Genomic DNA, 16226 nt, shown 5'->3' on the forward strand with positions numbered 1-16226 from the left:
GGCTCTGGAGGGATTTCTGCTCCCAGCCCTCTGTGATCGCACCAGATGCTCTCCCTCTCTGGGACCCCACAAAGCCCGGAGAGTCGTCCTTCCTCCGTCCCAGCCTCACACAAATACCGTGAGGCTGCTGCGGCATAATTGGAGGAGAAAGTGTGTTACAAACACAGGCGGTATACAAACACAAGATTGCCTGCTGGTGCTTTACAAGGGGAGAAAAATCAACATTTTTTGAAGCTCGTCGCCGAAACAGATCCCTCTTCCTCCCCGACCTTGGGTGTGGAGCACAATTTAGATGAAACCTTCTAACTGAAGTAATTAACTAGGCGGCTTTCAAGAGATTTAAATAGCAAGTGACTCCTGAACTTTCCAGAATATTTGGACCTGCAATCTGAAAAGTGTCTGCTTTGATATGGATGATTTTTTTTTTTTCCTCAAAGAAATCACTCAAAGGAGAGAGTTTTTCAAATACAGAACTATTTTTCTCCCTCCTAATCAAAACCTCGTGGGGGAATACATCAGGGGCTGGGGCTTTGAATATAGCAGCTGGAGGAGGGCGAGGAGAAGCAATTTCTGCACTGGGGGGCTGTCAGGTCTTTCCCTACTGTCACTGAAAAAGGAAAATGTACGAAGAAGCAAGGTGAGGCTTCGGGACACTCATTAGTAGAGGGGACAGAAAGAACACTTCCGTTGAAAGCCGCCTGTCGCTTCCCAGCTCTGGAGACCATGGAGGCTCCTCAGGGTCCCCTCCCTCCCCAACCACATGCAACCTCATCTATCTGCCCTACCACCCCCTGCTACCTCCCAGATTCCTCCAAGCTAGGGCTAGAGCTGTCCCCCCAGCCCCCACGGGGGAGAATGACTTATTGGCCTGGTGGACTGTGCCAGCCTCTGCTGGACCCCGACCCAGGCTCCTACCCTGGCCTGTGTCATGGCTGGGAGATTGCTTGAATTGGGGGCAGCTCTCTCTCTCTCTCTCTCCTCTTCCTCCTTCATTCAAGCGCCCAGCCCAGGGCTTGGGATGTAGTGGTCACTCAGGACACGCTGGGATAATAGCATTCATTTGGCATTTGCTGATGGATGTCTACTGAGGGCCAGGGTTTGGACTGGGCCTTGAGAACACACACAGGTGAGTGAGGGACAGGGTGTTTTTGGCTCCTGGCTCCCCTTCCCTTCCTTGCCCCCTTGTCACCCACTGCCCCTTAGCGGGATCCTAATAGAGGCAGAGACTTTGGTTCTGTCCCCATTCCCCTCCCCAAGTTAAGAGGCTCTGGACATGTGACTCGACAGGCAGAAACAATGAGCTTGTGGCTCCTGCTCAGCAAGGCTAGGGAAGGAGAGTCCTCCCTGGGCGGAGGTCTCCTCTCCTGGTACCTGTCCTTCAGCCCATGGTGTCTCTGCACCCAGTGCAGGTGCTCTGCTCCCTGAGACATTTGAGCAGCTGCGGATCGGGCCAAAGGGCAGGCCAACTGGTCAGGGGCAGGTGCAATATACCTGCCCTCCCTCTGGAGGTTGTAAGACAGCACTCTCCTTCTGTGCATACCATCCCTGAAGCACCCATCCCCTTAAACATGACCCTTCTCACTCCCACGCTCCCCATGGCCAGATGGACACCGAGTCCTGCTCCTGCTACACCCTGAAGCTCTTGTAGTCCATCTCTGTCCTTTACCCCCATGGCCACGACCCCCGTTCAGGTCTCACCCTCTCATTTCTGCAACAGCCTCCCACCCAGCCTCCCTGCCTCCAGTCTCCCCCTTCCTCTGCTCAGCCTGACCCAGCTGGCATTTAAGGTGATGGGGCCAACAGTGGGGTTGGGGCTCCAGCAAGCAGGATGTTGTCCATCCACCGCGGCTGTAGCAGGAGAGGTTAGGGATAGAGCCCTGCCCGGCACGAGTGGGATGGCTTCTCTGTTTTCGCCTCAGACTCTGAGCCAGTCCAGCCCCAGGCCTGGTGGAGGACAGGGACCTGGGACAAGGGTACACACCCAAGTCCCCAGGTGTCTCCAACCCGCTGGCAGCTCCGCAGGTCTGAGGCTGTCCTGGAGGCTGGGTAGGCTCTGCCGACTCAGGAAAGGAGGCACCCCCACGCTCCGGAGAGGAGATCCCTGGGGAGAGAGGGCACCCACCTTGCTGCATCAAGGACCCCATCCCGAACCAGAAGCTGTTCAGCAGAGTGAAGTTGTTTTCTACCACCTCGGAGCCGGGATTGCAGGGATGAGCATCGTACCACTCGTAAGGGCTGAACCTGCAACAGGAAGAGGGGCGGTGGGGCAGAGCTGCAGGGGGGGGGGCAGGAGGGAAGGGGCGCCCATGCCACGGGGCGCTGCCTGCTTAGCCAACATCGCTGGGCCATCACTTCAGCATCAATTTACTCAGTGCTCTGCTGGGGAGGCAGGGAATGGAAAATCAGGGCCATTTTGTTTCTTGTTCTTTATTGTTAGTGCCCTTTTCTGGTTGTAAAAGTAATTCAGCAGCATCTCTTAAAATTAAAAGCGCACATGCCCTTCAACCTAGCAATTCTGAGACTCATTATCCAGCCTAGAAAAAACACCCGTACAGGAGCATAAAGCGAAGCGCGCGAGGGTGTTTATCAAAGCATTGTTTGTAATAGCGAAAAACTGGAAACAGCCTAAATGTCCTTCAACAACAAAATGATTAAGTAAACTCCGTCAGAAGCGTGTTCTGCAATGTCACACGGCTCAGACAGGACGATGAGAGATGTCCGGAGGTCCTGACAGTGAAAGATTTTCCACCTGTACTGTTTGCTTAAAAAAAAAAAAAGTGATAAAAGATAAGAATGATATGATCACATTTATATAAATAGATTCCTAAAGATAAAGTGCTATGTCTCTTTAGATACATGCGTATACAAATACGTTGGAAGAGTCTGGAAAGAGTCCTAATTTAAAAAATATCAGCGTTTGCCTCTGGGGAAGGGAGTTAGGAGGGCGGCAGGAATTTCTGGGCAGCCTGTTGCTTTAGGTGGATTAGAAGAATTTTTTAAAAATGAGAACGGGCTTTTCAATTACTTGTATACTTAAAATGGAAAAAAAAAAAGCAAAACATATGCTTCATAAAATATTCCAGCAGTATAGAAGAATACAGTGAAAAAACAAAAGTACTCCAGGATCCACCCCCGATGAGAACAACGTGTTACGTAATTGTTCTGATTTTTCTCTCTGAATATACAAATACCTGTATGACAGGGAAAGATGGTTCCTTAAAGCCTCCCACTGACTTCTAAGGAAGAGAAGTCCTGATAACCGGAGGGATCTTTGTTTGCTGCCTGAATTCCAGGTGGGGATATGGAAGCTGGAGGAAGCTAGAGCGCTCTGGGGGAGACGGGGAGACCCTGGAGAGAGCCCCCCAAGAGGCCCACGTGGCCGGCATGGCTGACATGGCTGGCGTGGCTGGTGTGGGGTAGGATGCTGACATGAGATGCCCAGAAGGAGAGGCATGTCCAGTGGAATTTTGTTTTGTTTTTTTTAACGTATGATATGCTTTAAGTGTGATGTTGTGACTCTTCCATCCCCCTTTAAAAAGCTTTAATAAATTATACATTGATCGCCAAAGCCCGCGTGAGAAGAATTTTGTTTTCACAAAGTGGGAAGATTCTACACATATGAAATTTTAAAGTGAGGCTTCCAACCAAGACGGGGATATTCAAAGGGAATGACCACGAACTGGCTGGAGGCTCTGCAGCCTCAGGACCAGTGAGATAAAGGCTGAAGAGAGGAGAGGCGGAGGCTGCTATGGGAAGCTTCTGGAGAAAGCCTCAGGAGAGCTGTGCATTTTGGTGGTCCCCACATTCCCCACGTGACGTCCTGGGAGAGGAGTGTCTGTGGGACTGCTGAGGGAGCTGGTGGGCGGCTCTGTAACGAGGTGGGCCCCGCCTAGGGGTCCGGAGGGCAGGGGTTGGGCTGATGCGTGCCTCCCAGGTGCACGCAGGAGGGGGGAGTCCCTGCCGCAGGGTACTGGCCCCTGCATGCCCAGACGCAGCCAGGTGGGAGGACACCAGGCCCACAGCGTTTCCCCTGGACCGGATGGGCCCAAGCAGCAGAGAGATGCAGCCCAGCTCTACCCTGTGTCCTGTCCGAGAAGGGCAACGGGACTGCGACAGGGGAGACCATGGGGCAGGTCCTGCTGAAGTGGGCCCCTGAGTGGGCCAGGCCAGGTAAGAGGTCTGATGTGCGATCAAAGGCAGAAATGTTGAGGACTCTACTGAACTCAACCTTCTCATTTCTGAATGGAAACAGTGTTTGTGATTAGAGAGACCCCTGGGGTTTCTGTGACCTGGATATGAGCCAAAAAGTGACAGACCCCAGGCTGAGTTTTCATGGGGCAAGGAGAGCCTCAGCCCTGAGCACACTGGGAGGCTGGGGGAGGGGGAGACCCAGTGAAAATGATTCCGGATGAGACCTCACTGGTCCTGAGTGTCTTACACACACACACACACACACACACACACACACGATACCTGTGATCGTGTTTAAACACAAGAAAGTATCATGCTGTAGTGCTACCTAGAACTTGGGACTTTTCCTCTTACTAAGTCACCAGCCTCTTTCCAGAGCGGTTCTTCTGGATCTCCTTGCTCTCTGCAACTACTTCAGAGGTGTTTTCAACCACTTCTCTGTTGCGGGGCTTGGCCTGTCCCTGTCTCCATTGTCGCACACTGTGCTGGAAGAAAGAGCCCTGGGGACCCCTCCATGGGCACCCATGCTGATGGGCGGCCCTCTCCTCGGAGGAGAGACTTTCTAGATTTGGGGGCATTACAACGTGGGCTCAGTGGTGATTTCAATAGGCTAAATTCCTAGGGGGTGGACCTGTTTCTCATGCTCAAACCACCCAGCTCTAGAAGGAGCCTCTTGGTCATCAAGTAATATAAGGGGCCCGGCTCCTCACTGCCCCTTGAGGTAGACAGCGCAACGGGGGCCCATTTTGCAGATGGGGAGGTGGTTTGGAGCAGTCAGGTGAGGGCACCCCTGCCATCCGGGAGCTGCAAGGTCTGGATTCTAACCCCCAGGCCACAGGAGAGAACAGGAGCGGGCTGGACGCTGGACAGTAAAGAAGGTGTCCCCGAGGTTAGTGATGGTCTTGGGTTAATGGCTTGCAGCTGCAAAGGACTGTCACCATCTTGCACAACGGTAGGAGCTAGTGGAGGCTGACCTAGCGATACTCAGTCTCCATTCCTGGGAGAAGATGATGTCCAGCCAGTGACAGAGGTGTAGACAGAGCACCGGCTGGCTGGGACCATCTCTTCCCCAGATGTGACTGGAATGGGGCACCCAGGACTGGACCTGCTGGCAGTTCACCCTTGTTTCTGCCTCCGGTTTTAGGCATGTAGGGTTATCTTCTTCCCCCAAGTCCCAGCTCCCTGCCTTCTGTGGTGAGAAGGCACCCTCCCTCCCTTCCTCTCTCCTTCTATGTGTCCAGGTGTAAAGCAGACTATCCCGATGGTAAAGAAAGGCCTTAGTCAAGGCATGGACCCCTGGTGCTGGACAGACACAGGCAAGGCCAGGTGAGTCTGCAAGACAGACAGCCCGGGACCATGCCACAACCGCCCTGCAGGGAGTCTGGGGCCCTGCCCACGCTTCGCGGACTCCAGCTCTCGGGCAGCAGTGTCCAGCTCTCCTGCTGCCAGCATGGAGCGGTCTGAAGGACACAGACCACATGGAGAGGGGACAGAGGGCCACAGCCACTCTAGAGCTGTGTCGTGCTTGATCTTGACAGTCTTGGACCAAAATCGAGTTAGTGGCTACCTATAAAAACCATGAGGTGTCACATAAAAAAATCTGAGTCTGTCTAAACACCATGAATGCTGCAGCACTGGGCCTACGTTCCAGCCCAGAGCAGTCGGTTGGGGGCGACAAGCCACTGTCCCTCTGGCCAAGTGTGTGTCCTCTGGGCCGCTGTGGCCTCTCCCCTTCCCTGCCTCCCTTCCCTCAAGCTTCCTGTCCAGCCCCATGGGCACCGGTGTTTGCCACGCCCATTTAAACTGGACAGGTCTTCCTCGGGAGTCTGACTCTGTAAGAAAAAGCTTTCTGACCTCGGGCACTGGCTGAGCCTCCCTGAGACTGATTTGCTGCTTCTACAAAGTGGGGGGAATTATCCCCACCTCACAGGACCTTCGTAAGGATCAGGTGGGGTGGGTGTGAATTAAGTGACTGTTACATAATAGGATAATTGTACTGTGACGCTGTTCATGGCCCTGTGGCTAGGTCCCTTGTCCCTATCCTGTCCCCTCAGGTGCCCTGCGTCATTCCAGCAGCTGCAGAAGTCTCATCTCTTCCAGAAAGTCTCCCCAGGTAGGGGGCGAAGTGGTCCCCCTACCTTCCCTGACAGGAGGCAGGGGGAAGCAGGCTGAAAGACCAGGGGTTGGAGGGGGGACTGGGCACACATTAGAGTCATGCTGGAGAAGCCGGAGCTGTTTTCTAGGGGTAGGGAGCCCCGAGGGGGTCGGAGTTGCTAAAATTATGGCGAGAGCTCTGGAGAGTGTCTCCTGCTTTCTAAGTCTTGTTAGGCTGTTAGAGGAAGCTGCGTAATACAGGCATCTCCTGAAGGCTGGCCGGCGGGGCTGGGTGGACAGGCGGCCCCCGCCAGCTGGCAGCCGAGGGTTTCGGATGCAGGACAATTTCATGCCTCACATCCTTTCCTTTGGTCTCTCTCTGTGCGGGAGGAGGGAGTGAAGGCTTTCAAAGAAGACTTAGGAGGAGGAAAGGCCCAAACACGAAGTCCTTGGATCTCAAATTGCCTCTCCAGAGAAGTCTCTCTTCATATTTTGTTAGGGTTTAGAGAAAAAAGAACCAGAGCAGTGGCGGCGGGAGCCTGGAAGGAGGGGTCAGAGGGTCCAGGGCCCAGGAGCCACCCACTTGGGGCCGGGGCAAAGGACAAATGTCCAGGTGGCCAGGGATGTGGATTACAGACAGAATCCTAGGTGGTGAGAGATCAAATGCCAATCACTTGTCGTTAGGATGGCTTCGGTGAGCCTCAGATATCTTCCCTTCCTGGGGGTGGAGGGATGAGATAATGATGTCATGTAATGCCTCTAAAGCACAGAGCACAGTGCTTGGCAAACACCAGGTGCTCAGCAAACACTGAGCTAAACCTGTGCCCTAGTGAGCTCCTCCCACCATCCACCAGCAAGTATGTGCTGTGTCTCCTTTGTGTGAACTACCGAATGTGCAAGGGTGTGGCCTGCGTGCCAAGTTTCCGCACATGCGCCCGTGTGTGCTTATGTGACACAATTCCTCCTGCTGTGTGGACCAGGAGGAAATAATCTGCCTTGCACATTTCAGTCCACTTGCTGGACCATCCAACACACCTAAGTCTGCTGTCCTGGGTACCTAGCCAGGCAGTGCAGCTCTGGGCAATGACTTAGCCTCTCCAAGGCTGCTCACAGGGTTGGGATAGGACTGCTGCCTCCTGGTTATGGACACAGACCAGGGGATGGCCTGGGGAATACAAGCTTGGCATGTATGCTTGTATGGGGGGGTGGTGATCTATGGAATATTCCTCGAAGGATATAAAGGGATCTGAGCCTCAGCGAGGGAGAGAGGAGCAGGCACAGCAGTGGCCTGAACCTTAGCCAGTGGCTAAGGAGTGCTGAGGTGGGGACCAGTCTGGCTCCCTGAAACCCTGACCTTGGGCCAGAACTCTGGCCAAAGCATGTCCCTTACCTGGCAATGACAAAGAGGACACAGCTGACCCCCAGATAGGCGAGGAGCACGTACATCCAGATGTCTGGGGACAGGGGGTTGAGGAAGGAGAAGACACTGGGGTTGGTGCCATTGGGCTTTCGATACAAGATGCTCACACCAAGGGTCATGAAGGGCTTGGAGAAGTCGATGGCTTTCTCGCGGACGTGGGTAATGGTCAGGGGGGCCACGGCCAGATCTGCCTTCTGCAATGAGAGGGAAACACACACACAGAGACAGATGTGAGTAAAGCTTCAGACTAGCAGGGGACAGGCACCTCTTCTCAGAGGAGGAGGAAGGAAGGGTGGGAAGTGGAGTCATTTCCAAAGCCTTAGGGTCACCTGACCACAATGTTTACAAGTCCTTCTCCTGGGCCAGGCTACCCCCAGCGTGCTGCAGAGACAGTGATGAATTAGATGGAACCCCTGTCCTCCACGAGCCTCATGGCCTTCAGGAAGAGGACAGTGGCATCCACATGCAGAGAGGAATTCTAGGAAAGCTATACCCGTGTGGTTCATCCTCAAAATGGTGCGCGGTCAAATAGATACAGTTCAGCAATCTACAAACATTTAAAAATAGCTCATGTTCTTTATTGGTGACTTTCAAACATCATGAAGAGGACACAGAATCCAGAACAGACCTTGCTTGAATCTGCTTTCCTCTCCTAGCCACTTCTTGACTGCTTCTCCCTGTTTTGGATATTCTATACTTCCTAAAAGCCTTAAAATCCAGTTGGACAAAAATAATACCCTCTTTGGAGGCAGAAGTGAGTCCAGCGCCCTCTTCAATTGGTGAGGGGAGGGATGAGGGCAAAGAAGAGGAAGAAAGGAAGGGGGTGGGGAAGGCTAGGAATGTTCCTGTGCTGGTCAATTTTAGCTCATCACAATTTTAATGAGGGTCTAATTAAAGGTCTATTATCTCCTTGGTCTGAGCTTTTCCTGATGAACAGTCTCCCCACTGTTCTCCTGCCCCATGAGGCCCCATTCAACGGCTTCCTTTTTCCCACATTCCCTTTTTCACCTCCATGGTTTGCACACCCATGCCCTATTGAGAATGTCCTCTCCCTGTTGGCTCTTACCAGCTTTCTGTATTTCTTTGCACATGCTACTTCCTCCAAGAAGCCCTCACTGATAACCTCCAATGCTAAACCCCCATGAAGCTTGCTCTGCCTCACAGTAAGGTCCTACCTGGCTCAGTTGGAATTCAGGATCTGTGGTCATGTGACTTTCTGTCTTACCTGCCTATTTGCCTGTGTCTTCCTAAGGGCAGTCAGGGCATAGCTGATGCACTGCTTTGTCCATTCCTAACCCCCATCTCAACTCTGTAATATTTGTTAATAGAGTTTCCTCTGGGATGGCTCCTGTGGATATTCACATATTAAAATGTGAACTGAGTTATCACTTCCCGGTGTCGGGGATGGGCTGGACAGAAAGAGAGGCCAGGTCCTGAAGACCAGCACTAAAGACCCTGTTGCAAATGTGGGATGGCTGCTCTGAGACCCCTTTCCAAGGCAACAGTCTCTAGGCAACTACCCAATGTCTTGGTCCAGATTCATTCATTCATACATTCATTTTATGAGCTTTGCTAAGCACTAGGGATACAGAGCTGAGCCATGAAGACATGGTTTCTGCCCCAGGGCTTGCAATCTAGTCGGAGAGACGGACACTAATCAAACCATCTACTAAGTGGTAGCTGCTAATGCCAACTCTGACTTCACCAATCCTAGATTAGGAACCAGCAACCAATTGAAATCAGACTTTAAGGAAGGGAAGCCTGATCTGGGTAGACTCCGCAGGTGCCCCAGGCTGGTGGTGGGGGATGCTGGCAGACACACAACTTTGACATTGCCAAGCCAATGTTTTTCCTTTTAAAAGAAGCCCCCACAGTTGATTATTGACATTCAGAGCCTAAGCGTTCAGTGAACCTTAGGACTTGGGATGGAGGGGGAGGGGGAGCCTATTAAAAAGCATTCATCATACTGGGACCTTCTGTTTGTCAATTTCTGAATGTGGGCATTGGAAATTGCCTAGCTTTGAAGGCAGAGGAAGGAGAATGTCCAGCTGCTGCCACCCTGGCCCCCTGGGGTCCTCAGAGTGTGTACAAAGGAATACAACAAAAAGAAGGGAACTATCAGGGAAGGTGCAGAGATAGTAATGTGTACCTGCTTGATACCAACTGTACTCCAGTCTGGGATACAGGGCTGAGCAGCTCCTGCTCTTACAGACTTTCCAGTCAAGTGAGCCCCTACTGGGGGGTGCCCATAGGACTCAGTGGGGTGGGGACCTGGCTGGGATATCCTGGAAGGTTCTTTTGATTCCTGAGTTCTAGGATCCTCTATAATGTTGGCATTGGGGAGGGGGGTAGTGGGCTTTTGTTCTAGAACTTGGCCTCCCCTGGTCCTGTCCCTTCAAAGCACATTGGTTTGGGAGAGCCTCAAAGTCAATGTGCCAATCTTCCTCTGGCTTTGATAGGAGGTTGGATGAAAGGACTAGCGATGGGAGGATCTTGGTGTCTGCAGCCACGTTTGTTTCATGAGAAGCGGTCCAGGACTGGCGAGGAAGCCAACTGCAGGGCTGTGGGACCTCCTTCTTCACCAGCACTGTCCTGGAACCTTCTGAATCTTCCCACCCTCATCCTTCTCTCCCGGCTCTTGCAGATCAGGAGGTCTCATAAGTCGGGAGGCGGGCTTCCGCAGCATTCTGTACCTACAGCAGTGAGTCAGCTGGTCAACCTGCCCTTCTTCATGGGGAGCTTTGGTGCATCTTATCCCTTAGGGTTCAAGAAGGCTGGCATTCTCCACTTTGATTTGGGTTTAGGCAGGAAACACTGCATTTCACCGTTGGTTATGATTTCTCTGAAAAAGGCATTATTTTGTCCAGCTTTCCTTGAGAGAGCAGAATAGATGTCAAGTCTCTGCTGTGTCAGTTCATTACTCAGAATGAAAGGCCCAACCTTGGCAGGCTCTTCCCACTTGAGCAAGTTTTCTCTGGGGACGACTCATGAAATCAGAGGCTGTCAGACCTGGGCGAGAGGTCTTTAAGAACATCTCTTCCAACCTTCTATTTCTTATGGCGGGAAACTGAGGCTCAGAGAAGAGCCAAGGCCTTTGCTCTCATATTTACAGTAATCAGGTCCTTGAACAAACTAAACTTCTCACCTGTCCAACACAGTCATGGGTCTTACAGATGATCTGTTGGCCCTGTCTGCCTGAGGACCTTTCCATACCTTTTCTAACCCTCTCAGCTGGGCAGGGCAACCCTTCCAGGACCTTACTTTATCCCCATAAGCAGATTTCCACTTCCCAAGAATCTGTCTGGACCCACGTGGCACCAGCCTCTCATACTATACTCCATACTTGCCCGGGGCCCCTTGGAGCCACCACGTCTCTAGGAACCAGAATGAAGGTGAGGAGGACTTAACCAGCTGCAACTCTGTATTTCAGCCCAGAGGTCCAGCCACCTTGACTTCTGGCTGGACACTAGCCTTGTCCCAGAAAGTGAAACCAGGAAAACCTCCTCTCAGATTCTAAGAGTGGACTTGTGACCATGGTCCCACTTCTGGCCACTTACCACCCATCAGCCTTCTCTTAAGCCTTCTCTCTCTTTCTCTCTCTTTTTTTAAAAGATTTTATTTATTTATCTGACAGAGAAATCATAAGTAGGCAGAGGCAGGCAGAGAGAGAGAGAGGAGGAAGCAGGCTCCCCGCTGAGCAGAGAGCCCGATGCGGGGCTGGATCCCAGGACCCTGGGATCATGACCTGAGCTGAAGGCAGAGGCTTTAAGCCACTGAGCCACCCAGGCGCCCATCTTAAGCCTTCTCTTAAGCCAGGGGTCCTCCCTGAGGAAAAAGTCTATGCCCTGAACCCCAGCTTGCTACCTGAGTCTGGTGCCCCTGTTGGCCCCTGACTAATTGCATTCTAGGCATGGTCTTTACCAGATTCCACATCTCTGTGCTCTGCCTCTTGTCTGGGATTCCCTAGGGTGTCCTGTTGCTCAGACTGGGAACTGCTGCAGTTACAATAGTAAGAAGCATGGTCATTGCTGAATGAGTCCCATACGCCAAGCATGGTTAAGCATGCTAATGTACACCATCACAGATGATCCTTCCAACAGCCCCGTGTGGCAGTAAGGGTTACCACCACATTCTAGATGAGGGTGCCATGACTCAATAAGGCCAGGATGTTTGTTCAAGCTCTACTCCTTTGAGTGACAAGTGTGGGTGGCATAGGAGTGAGCATAGCTGCCTTCCATGTTGGTGAATGGCTAAGCCAGTACTCGGACCCACTTCACCGTGACCTCAAACCAGCCACGCAAGCCACACGTACGGGGCTGAACTGTGCGCCCCCTCCAAACAGGTTCAAGTCCTTACTCCCTAGGAGCTGTGAATGTGACCTTACTTAGAAATAGGCTCAGGGCGCCTGGGTGGCTCAGTGGGTTAATGCCTCTGCCTTCAGCTCAGGTCATGATCTCAGGGTCCTGGGATCGAGCCCTGCATCGTGCTCTCTGCTCAGCGGGGACCCTGCTTCCACCTCTCTCTCTGTCTACCTCTCTTCCTACTTATGATCTCTCTCTGTCAAATAAATAAAATAAAATCTTTAAAAAAATAGTCTCCTTTTCTCCCCCCACTAAAACAGTCTTTTATTCTTGCCACTGAGATTAAACAGCGTCGGATAGATTGCCAGGAGAGTATCCTGGGCTGTGCAGAGGGAGGACACAGTCTATCTTCAGTGGGCGTGTTCACCTCCCCAAAGATCAGGCTCTCTCTGGCTCCTGCTGAGTGCCCCGAAATTCATCAGTGAGCTCACGGCCGCTCCTGGGCGTGCAGCACTGTGGGTTCTGACCGTGCGATGGCTCCTGGTGGGAGCCCGTGTGCATCTGGTCTCCGTGTCACAGTTGTTCCCTCCCATGTCCCCAGCAACACTCCCCAGGTGGTTTTAATTTCCCGTAATACCACTGCACACCTATCCCAGCAGCCAAAATTTTAAAAAAGATACGGATAATACCAAGTGCTGACAAGGGTGTGGAGCAACGGGGTCTCTCCTGGGTTGTGGGAGGGAATGTAAAATGGTGCAACCCCTCAGGTCGTCGGTTTTTAGAGAAGAATGGAGCTCAGGACAGCTGCATGGAAGTGGTGCATTGGGCAAGGTATGTGGGAAGGAGCACAAAGCTCCCATGTCCTCTCTCTCTTGGGGCGCGCCACCCTTCTTGCATTTCCATGGGTTCACCAACCCAGAACTTCTGCAAAAATGGTCTTTGCAGAAGTAATCAAGCTAAGATGGAAGTCATACTAGATTCGGGTGAACCCTACATCCTAGGCTTTGGGCTCCTCGTAAGCAGAGAAGAGGACACACAGGGACACACTGAGAAGGCCCTGTGATGCTGGAGACAGAGACCAGAGTAATGCAGGATCAAGCCAAGGAGCACCAAGGATGCCGGCCGCACCAGAAGCCAGGGGAGAGGCGTGGGACACATTCTCCCTTGAAAGGGACCAATCCTGCCAGCACCTTGATTTCTGATTTCTGGCTTCCAGAACTGAGTGAAAAAACATTTCTGTTGTTTTAAGCCACCTAGCTTGTGCTCATTTGCTGTGACAGCCCTGGGTCACTCCTATACCTGCCACTTGGGGCCAGGACAGGATGCTCAGAGTTCCTTCCACCACCCCATTCAAATGAGCAGGCTCTATGGCCAGGCCCACTCTGCCTGCCCTGAACCTGGGCTGCATTTCCAGTGACATGAACCTGACTCTGGCTGCCCACCAAGGGTGCCACAGCGTCTCCCCAGCATACACTTTGTATCATCTGGCTGGGCTGTTGAGCTCTATGGCTGCAGAAACATGCAGATTCACTCTCACTTCCCTCCAGATCCCTCTGCTTCCATTTCCACAGCCCCCCAAAGCCAGTCTCACTCCTGTTGCACATGCAGGACTTCTCCCCGGGGCTCTGTCTGCTGGCTCTCTGCCCACGTACATGCTATCCTGGAATTCCCCTTTCAGTCTTTTCTCAAAGTGGTGTTGCTCCAGCTAGAATTCCCCCACTCCCAACCCTGCTTCATATACAGAAAGTGCTCTTAGGATAAAACATTCTTATTAGGGGTTCCTTAAGCCTTTCGTGATCTAAGAGAACTTTCCGTCCCAGAGAACGTTCTATAACGGTGGGAATGTTCTCTATTTGCATTGTCCAATATGGTAACCGTTAGCCACATGTGGCCAAGAGCTTGAAATGTGGCTATGTAACTGAGGAACTGAGTTCATACTTTAATTAATTTCAAATGAAAGAATTTGAAAAATTATTTTTATTTAAGTTTTAAATTTCAATAACCCCCATGACCAGTGGCTACTGAGCCGGCAAGTGCAGACCCGGCCCTGCCAGCCTCTCCAGGCTTTCCTTACCTCATGTCCCCTTGCTCGCTTTCTACTAGCTTCTTTCAGACTCCCCAACTCCAGCTCTCTCTCACCTCAGGACCTTTGCACGTGTGAGCTCCTCCACCTAGGACTTCTTTCTCCACAAACGCTTTGTCCAGCTAATGCCTACTTCTCTTTCAGATCTCAGCTCAATTAAATCAATTAATTAAAATCCTCAGGTGACGTCAGGTCTCCCTGGCGATTCCTCTCATGGCACAAGTATTTTCGTTCCTAGCACTGACCTCAGTTGGGTTTTTAGAGAGGCTTGCTGATTTCTCCTTCACTCCTTCACTGGACCATAAGCTCATGAGAGCAGGATCTGAGCCCGTGCCTTTCCACCACCACGCACCCTGGGCTTGGCACAGTGCCTGGCTCACAGCCCGCCATCTGTAGACTCTGGGACTGGATGAATGGGGATGTGTAGGGGAGATACCCAGTAAGCACATCTGCAGAGCTGCCTGGCTGAGCACGTGGTAGTTTACAGGGGGACAAAGCAAGTCACGGGGCGGGGCGGGGTGGGGTGGGTGTCTGCTGATGACTCCCAGACTCCACCCTTAAGAAAACACAGTGCTCCCGGAAAGCCCATGGACACTGACCTGACAACCAGCAACCTCAACGACCCACACATTACAACAGAGGGGAAGCGGTGCTGGTGAATTCCTCAGTGTCCACAGATGGGTCACCTCCCAACACCTGTAATCCACACATTGGCTTTCTGAGCGGTAGTGGCCTCACTACCCGCCAGTGAGGAAGGATGCCCGCACCTCTCTCTGGCCCAGGAGAGCTGCTGAGCCTCTCTCCTTCAGGAAGGAAGGGCGGGTGTTCCCTGCTTCAGGACCCCAGGGGCCCCAGGAGGGACAAGCCACAGCTGCATCTCCAACCACCTGCCCCTTTCCCCACCTCATGGGCTGAAGGTGGCATCAGCCCAGACAGGCCCTGCCCAGCAGGTCGCTGGGGGTAGTGACCCCCCCCCTCTCCACATGCCATGAGGCCCTGGTGATACGTTCCCATAGTGCCCCTTGTGCTGCTCCTCCATGTCCTTATCACAACTAAATTCTTATTTGTAAGTCACTGTTTAGTACCTCCCTCGCTCCTCTGCTGGTGTGTGAGCTCTAGGAGGTCGGGGAGGGACCTGGATCGCACACTGATGCATCCCTCGGGTGAGCTCAAAGTCCGGCCCCAAGAAGGGGCTCAGTAAAGTTCTTTTGCAAGACTGAGCAATGAAGTACCCCCAAGGGTCCTGACCAACCCTGACCACAGCCTAAGGGGACTGAGCTCTGGCCTCTGTTTCCCTGCTCAGCACCCCCATTCTCCCCGAAGCCATGTGACCCATGCCAATCTGCCCGGGTCCTGAACTCCCCCCAACCCAGGCCTGTCTCTCACCAGTGTTTTTCCAGAGTGAGGCCTCCTCTCCTTGCACCCTGGCCCTTGATGGGTCCCTTACTTCCGGTCTGTTCCCTGAAAGCCCTCACCTGTCCTCATGGCCATCCTTAGGTAGGTCCTAGTGACGTCTTCAAGCTCCATATCCTGCCCCGGTCATTGCCCAGACTGTCTGGCCACTCTGGGGAGGGTCCACCCTTTGGGTTCATCTGTGGTCCCCCCCAAGCCTGTCCTGCTCCATCGAGGACTCTGCCCCACCCCAGGTGAGCTCCCAGTAGGCCTAGCTCGCAAGTGCCTTGGCCCAGGCTTGGGTAGGGGGCCAGAGGTGGGGGCAGGGGCAGAACCTTCCCTGGCCTTGGAAATAGGCCAGAGTTCAGGTCTGTTCTGTATTTGGGAGAATATGGGACACAGTGGGGGTGATGGCCAGTACATCTGAGACCGGATCTTCCTGTCGCACTGCAGTCTGCCTGGAGGCTGGGAGACCATAGTGCATGGGCTCACTGGCCGTGTTGGGAGACATCTTCCCAAGTCTGTGTCTTCCTTCATTCACCCACATGAGCCACCTGCCGCTGCATGCCAGGGGGCTGGAAATGACCCTGTGCCCTCCCTCAATTCCTCTGCATGCTGCCAGCCACAGGACAGGGAAGACATTTCAGGAGCTACTCCCACCTCTCCCAAGTCTCCAGCCTTTTCCTCTAGGGATTCCTGGGATAGATCAGTGGCCACTTCCCACCGGTTTCCGAGCCCAGGGCTC

At 52.9% G+C, this 16226-nt stretch overlaps 1 protein-coding gene across 1 annotated transcript in view; it reads right to left on the reverse strand.

Moving 5' to 3' along the window:
- The window catches only part of GRIK3 (glutamate ionotropic receptor kainate type subunit 3), a 222314-nt gene that overhangs the window by 21146 nt on the left and 184942 nt on the right, over window positions 1-16226 (reverse strand). Inside the window, exons 11-12 of the mRNA XM_059377288.1 lie at window positions 7676-7899; window positions 2123-2241 (exon numbers count right to left, since the gene is read on the reverse strand). Of these exons, the coding sequence (XP_059233271.1) occupies window positions 2123-2241; window positions 7676-7899 (343 nt within the window). The remainder of the gene's footprint in view (window positions 1-2122; window positions 2242-7675; window positions 7900-16226) is intronic.

This window comes from Mustela nigripes, chromosome 14, assembly GCF_022355385.1.
Source record: "Mustela nigripes isolate SB6536 chromosome 14, MUSNIG.SB6536, whole genome shotgun sequence".
Lineage (NCBI taxonomy): Eukaryota > Metazoa > Chordata > Mammalia > Carnivora > Mustelidae > Mustela > Mustela nigripes.